The sequence below is a fragment of the Ursus maritimus genome, unplaced genomic scaffold, assembly GCF_017311325.1.
Source record: "Ursus maritimus isolate PB19 unplaced genomic scaffold, ASM1731132v1 scaffold_14, whole genome shotgun sequence".
Classification (NCBI taxonomy): Eukaryota; Metazoa; Chordata; class Mammalia; order Carnivora; family Ursidae; genus Ursus; species Ursus maritimus.
The window spans coordinates 61,376,474-61,382,759 of NW_024423786.1; the positions used below are offsets into that span (position 1 = coordinate 61,376,474).

The 6,286-nt window shown below is 53.9% G+C and overlaps 1 protein-coding gene across 1 annotated transcript in view; it reads right to left on the reverse strand.

The window, feature by feature from the left end:
* The window catches only part of PIK3R6 (phosphoinositide-3-kinase regulatory subunit 6), a 56,388-nt gene that overhangs the window by 12,665 nt on the left and 37,437 nt on the right, over positions 1-6,286 (reverse strand). The window contains exons 15-18 of the mRNA XM_040630019.1: positions 6,090-6,102; positions 5,921-5,999; positions 5,091-5,213; positions 2,303-2,413 (exon numbers count right to left, since the gene is read on the reverse strand). Coding sequence (XP_040485953.1) covers positions 2,303-2,413; positions 5,091-5,213; positions 5,921-5,999; positions 6,090-6,102 — 326 coding nt within the window. The remainder of the gene's footprint in view (positions 1-2,302; positions 2,414-5,090; positions 5,214-5,920; positions 6,000-6,089; positions 6,103-6,286) is intronic.

Genomic DNA, 6,286 nt, shown 5'->3' on the forward strand with positions numbered 1-6,286 from the left:
GGGCCATCTAACTCCACAGCCCTGGCTTCAGGGTCACGGCGATCAGCCTGCAGATAAGCACTAGCCTCGATCCCACTGGAAAAGGGGCGCCCTCTCCCCGACTGGGGTTGCTGAGCTTGCAAAAAGGCTGGCCTGGGACTGCTGAGGGTCATCTGGTCGCCAGGACGGGAGACGAAGCGAGACAGATGCAGCGCTGATCGCCCCGTTTGAAACCCCCCCAGTCCCAGCTTTTCCAAAGCCACGTCAACTCTGCGCTTGCCAGTGAGGTGAGGCAATAGATCTCTTTTTCTGACACCGGTTTTTAAGATGTCTGGTACCTACAACTCCAGGAGTCTTCCCCGACACCAAACGGGAGCCAGGAGGGGCATTTTGCAAGTGAACAGGCCGAGTGCTGGAGCGGTGAGCACCCTCGTACCCCGTGGGGACTGGGAGGCCTGCCCGCTGGAGCCCTGCGTGCAGACCCCATGCCTCCGGAGGCTGAAGTGTCCGGGGGCCGGGGTGCAGGTGTGTGTCAGTGAGGGATAGTAAGAAGGCGGTCAACAATTGTTGGAGAGGATGTGGAGAAAGGGGATCCCTCCTACATTGTTGGTGGGAATGCAAGTTGGTACAGCCACTCTGGAAAACAGTGTGGAGGTCCCTTAAAAAGTTAAAAATTGAGCTACACTATGACCCAGCCATTGCACTACTGGGTATTTACCCCAAAGATACAGATGTAGTAAAGAGAAGGGCCATATGCACCCCAATGTTCATAGCAGCAATGTCCACAATAGCCAAATCGTGGAAGGAGCCGAGATGCCCTTCAACAGATGAATGGATTAAGAAGCTGTGGTCCATATATACAATGGAATATTACTCAGCTATCAGAAAGAACGAGTTCTCAACATTTGCTACAACATGGACGGCACTGGAGGAGATAATGCTAAGTGAAATAAGTCAAGCAGAGAAAGACAACTATCAGGGCCTCAGAGGGGAGGGGGGTGGGGGAATGGGATAGACCGGTGGTGGGTAGTAAGGAGGGCACGTATTGCATGGTGCACTGGGTGTTATATGCAACTAATGAATCATCGAGCTTTACATCGGAAACCACGGATGTACTGTATGGTGACTAACATAATATTAAAAAAAAAAAAAAAGGCGGTCAGCAGAGCTGGTCGAACTTAGCGCAGGGAGGAGAAACACTGCTTCCAAGACAGCGCCTCTCTGGCCGGATCAGCCTACAAGAGCTGGACAGTCTTGGGCACTAGAGGGTTTAAAAACCCGACTTCCCTGCCACCATCTGAGCCTGGGAGCTTGAAAACCAGGTGGGAGATAAGGGTGAGACAAAGTCTGGAAGAGTCTGACCCTCGGGCTTTCCCTCCCAGGCCCCGTCACTGAGGCAACACGCTTAGCAGGAAAATGAATGGAAACCGTGCAGGCCCCAGAGGTTCTGTGCATTTTCGGTTACAGGGATGGAACGGGGGCACGGGGGGCCCAGGAGAGGGGCTGGCTGACCGGAAGGTCCGGGAGGAGGTGGGCGCGGACGGGAAGGGCACGGACGACGGGGTTTTGCGGGAGCTGGAGGCGCTCCGTGTCCACTGGGGAGGTGCGCGCAAAGGTGTGGATGCTTCGATAGGTGTGGACAGCAGGTGTGGGGACAGCTAATGGTCTCCACGTCCCCTGGTGGAGTGGACGGCAAAGTCACTTGCTGCAAGCGAAGGGTGGGAGGAAAGCGGGGAAGGGGGAGCGTGCCAAGAAGGCAGCATAGGCCCGGCTGAGGCTGGCCACCACGGAGGTGTCCATGTCCAGCCAGAGGGCTCCCAAGTGTTTTCCAGATGGTTCTCGGGAGCCCAAGCTAAGCGGAAGGTAAGGCACACTGCAGCACTGCTCTGGGCTTGGGAGAGAGTAGGGCAGGGAGGCCGGGGTTGGGACGGGAAACCACCGCAAGGGGCCGGCGAACAAGAGAAAGTAGAAGGATCTGCCGGTCTCTCCAAGGAGGCAGGTCGTGGGGGAGAAGGTGAGAGGGTCTTGCAGGGACGGGAGTTTGTGATCAGCTGCCTGTCCCCCGTCCTCCACAGGGTCAAGGCCTACGGCGTCCCCCCAAGTGAACAAGTTCTGTCTCTGCTTGCACTGGGGCTCTTTGAAGCTGAGAATTATCTGATGCGTCCAAAGAGTGGGAAGGTAGAGTTAATAACCAAGTCTGGCGAGTCTGTGATTTGGACCTTGGTGACCTGTATTTCCCCAGGGCCGGGGTGTTTAGGGGTGGGGTCCTGGGGTCCTGCAGGCTGGCACACTACCCGTGGAATCTGGGGGTGGGGATACTTACCCTGACCGTGTAGATCTGGAAGTAGATGGGTTGGGTGCCCATGCGAACGTAGTAGGTGATAACATCCAGGAGGAAGGGGTCCACAGTCCGGGATGTGTCCAGGGAAGGGGGCTGTGAGGGGACAGAGAAGGTCTTCAGCCACCACCCTCCATGCCACTGTGGTGGGGGGGTGCTATTTTGGTAACAGAGAAACTCCAATGCTCCCACACACCCTCTGTGAGGCACTAATCCAGCTGGTCACTCAACACATTCCAGGCCTTTCCTTCCACCCGATTTCTACTCCTAACGCAGACATCCCTGTCCTCTGATTCATTCCACTTGCACAGAGACACGGTGGGGGGGGCCTCTGGGTGGAAGGCACTGAGCTGGGTGCTTGGGGTAGACAAGACGCTTGAGAATACAGCCAAGCATCCCAGAGTCTGGGCTGGGTTCCGGCCACTCACTGGCCAGGTGACCCGGGGCATGAGAAGTGAGGTGATCTGCTGTCTCCTTCAGCTCTTGGGGTATTTAAGTAAATCAACAGATTAATTTACATGTATGGGTTATTGGGAAAACACTAGTGCCGTGCCCTACAGGCCTTCCTCGTATGATTATAAAGCAGAACCACAGGGTTGGGTTTTTTTTTTTTTTTCTTTCTTTTAGGTAAATAGAATGCTTACACAGTACCAGGGTTGGAAAGCAGCTAGAGTCGATCTCATCCAGCTCATACCCAACCCTCCAATATCTCTTCTGACTTTCTGGTCTGGTCTACCAAAACAGCATTTCCTTCAGAAAGGCCACACAGAGAAACGGTGAACGTACTCTAACAAGACTGTCCTTGCTCACACTGTTTCCAGTCTCTTCACATGGAAACCCCTTTTGGAGGAAGCGTCGGGGCCGTACAAATTGTTAATTACGAGGGCAAGGAGAGCAGGGAGGACCCCAAATGCTGGGAGTGTCCCGGCATGGATAGCAAAGCTACCAACATTCCTCCTCTAACAGCCTCCAAGTTTTGAGAAAAAGTACTTCAATACCCAGCTAAACAGTCCCCTGTGGGTACGCAAAGACATTTTTCGGGTCAGCAGTAATTCAGGAAACAGACCTCCCCCCCACTCCTCTATTAGAGGGTATAAGAAAGCACCCCAGTCACATAGAGTGCCAAGTTACTCCTTTACTACTGGAGTACTTGCTGCCCAGATAGACAGGAGGGGAGAGATATCGTCCACAACGGCAAGAAAAAAACCCCTAGGAAACATAAGGAGGAAATTTAACCAGAAATGGGTAAAAGCGCCGTGATCAACGGTGCACAGCTATTCTGAGGGACCCCCAAGAAGACCGTGCTATGTGGAGATGAACACCATGCCCCCGGAGGGGGCTGCTTCACCCCCTAAAAGAGGCGGAGTCTCCTCCAAATTTAATCGAAATCCCAAGGAGGGGAGGAGTAGAAAAAAAAAAAAAAAAAAGAACAAAACCTGACCAAATTTCTAATGTTTATCTAGAAACAAACACAAACAAATATAGTGTGAAAGGTTTTCAAGAAGAGTGACGGGGTAGGCTTACCCGGCCAGCTTTTACATTCAAAAATGCTAACGTGGCTGGGAATGAATGGATCAATGAGGAAGAGTTAAGTGTCCCGGAATAAACTCAAGCATCTGTAAAAATTTAGTAGTGATAAAACTGGCATTTCAGACTGACAGGGCAAGATGGCTCAGGCAATAAATAGCTTTAGGACAACTGGCTAAGCATTTGGAAAAAAAAATGTGCATGCTTCACACTCAACCCTGAAATCAATCGCAGGCAGGTTATTTAAATGGAAAAACCGAGACACAAAAAGTTACCGGAAATGATCAGTGAATATTAATTTAATCCTGGATATCATTCAATCAGTGGAGAAGACCTCTCAAAGCAGGACTCAAACAGCGGGCATCACAAAGGATAAAAGTTCTGTGTGTGACTGCATGAAAATATCGAACTCCTGTGAGTCAAAGAACACTACTGATGAAATTGACGGGCAAGTAAACAAAATGGAAAAAAAAGTGTCTGCAACACAAAAAAGGTTAAGATTCTCTTAATATGAGGGGTGACTGCCTGGCTGGCTCAGTGAGTCAAGCATGAGACTCTTAATTTTGGGGTTGCGAGTTCAAGCCCCACATTAGGGTAGAATTTACTGGAAAGATATAAAAAAGATTCTCTTAATAGCTGAAGGCCTTTTCAAGTCAGTGAAAGATGGGGAGCTCCCTCCCTACCGCCTAGGAGGGTTGGGGAGGGGGGTAGCAGCCTGGTTTTGTGGTCAAGAGGATATGCTCTGGAATCAAGCTCCCTGGTTCCAAGTGGGACTCTGCCTCTCATTTTGCCACTTTGGACAAAGTTACCTAATTCCTTTGCACCCCGGCGGCTTGATCTGTAAAATGGGGACATGGCAACATTAGCACCCACCAGTAAGAGCGCCCGCTTGGTAGGGCTGCCCGTGTCTGGCCTGTGTGAGCGCGCAGGAGGCACGGGCTCTTACAATCCCGGAGAGACCATCCCAGGAACCTCCGAAGAGAAGGAACAAACGGGCCTACACACTTATGGAAGAATGTTCTGCTTCATCTTTTCCCCAGCGTCCTCCCCCCCCCCGCCAGCAGGTGCCCGCTAAGAGCTCCGAGTGAATTTCCTCCACAAGCTGGTTAGGGCTCCCCTCCTGCGCTCCCTTCCAGCCTCATCCCACCCCGGGGGGCCCTGGGGCTGACTCTTGAGGTCGAGAGCCAAGGGTGGTATCTGAAAACGGCCCCTTCCCACCTCCCCCCTACCCTCGAGGGCCCCCTACCATCTCTGCCAGCTTGTGGATGGCCGGGCATAGCGTGTTGACCGTGTTCTGGTACCACGGGTCTGCGCGGCCCAGGAACGTGGCCAGCTCTCTGAGCTCCGAATGTCTGCACGACGCCGGCTCCTGGGGACGAGGGGACGCATCAGGCCGGGTCCCTGGCACTTTCTTCCTGGCCAGAGGGTCCCCTAGGCACACTGGCCAATCACTGAGCCTCTTGGGGCCTCCGTTTCTCTGCCATGGGAAGACTAGTAGGTTTTACTCTCCTGGTGAAGCTGGGATACCCTCGACTGAGGGCCACTTGCCAGGGACATTGAAAAGTGACCACGAGCCTTGAGAGTGGAGAGACAGGGACTGCTTTGAATCTAATTCTCCCCGAAGAGCAAGCAGAGGGGGGTAAGAGAAATGCAAAGTTGCAAGGGTAAGTGTGTCCCCCACCCCCCAAATATCGGTGGGCTCCCACTGCCTCAAACTTCCTTTTATGTGACCCTAGGAAGCGAGCTGTGTGTGTGTGTGTGTGTGTGTGTGTGTGAGCCCCTGTTTGAGGAGAAGCCTGCAATGAATTCCATCAGAAAAGTCAGACAAAATTCAGTGATGGGCAGCTGCCCCCCCCATGAGGGGACATTCAACCTCCGGGGCCCACGTCTGGGGGTGTTGGGACACAGGCCTGACCTAGAAGGACCCTCCCGGCTCTGCATCCCGAGGAAGGACCATCCTCGTCCCAGGAACCAGGGATGTGGCTGCCCAGCCCCTAAGCCAGACCCGTGCTGCGGATAGCCCCTCCACGCCGCACCCCCCGCCCCTCCCTTCCCTCCCCTGCCCTGCCCAGCCACCTCAGGCGCCAGCACGGGGACGTAGTAGAGCTGCAGGCTGAGTCTGGGGGTGAGGCAGAACTTCTGGGTCTCTCGTTTCCTGGCGAGGGCAGTAGAGCACAGGGTAAGGGCAGGGGCTGTGGCTCCCAAGAGTCCCACGTCCTGGGTCTGGTAGTTATTATCTCTTGACTTGGGGCGATGTGCTCAATCTCTCTGAGCCTGTGTTCTCATCTATAGAATGGGTACAGTAACGTCTGTCTCGGGGCACCGTGGAGAGGGTTACGGAGCCCCCTGCAAAGTGCCGAGCCGGTGCTCTGCGATGGTGGAGAACAGGGTCTGACCCCACCCCTGCTGCGTGGGCCCACCTGTGCCCCGGCCAGCCCCCCC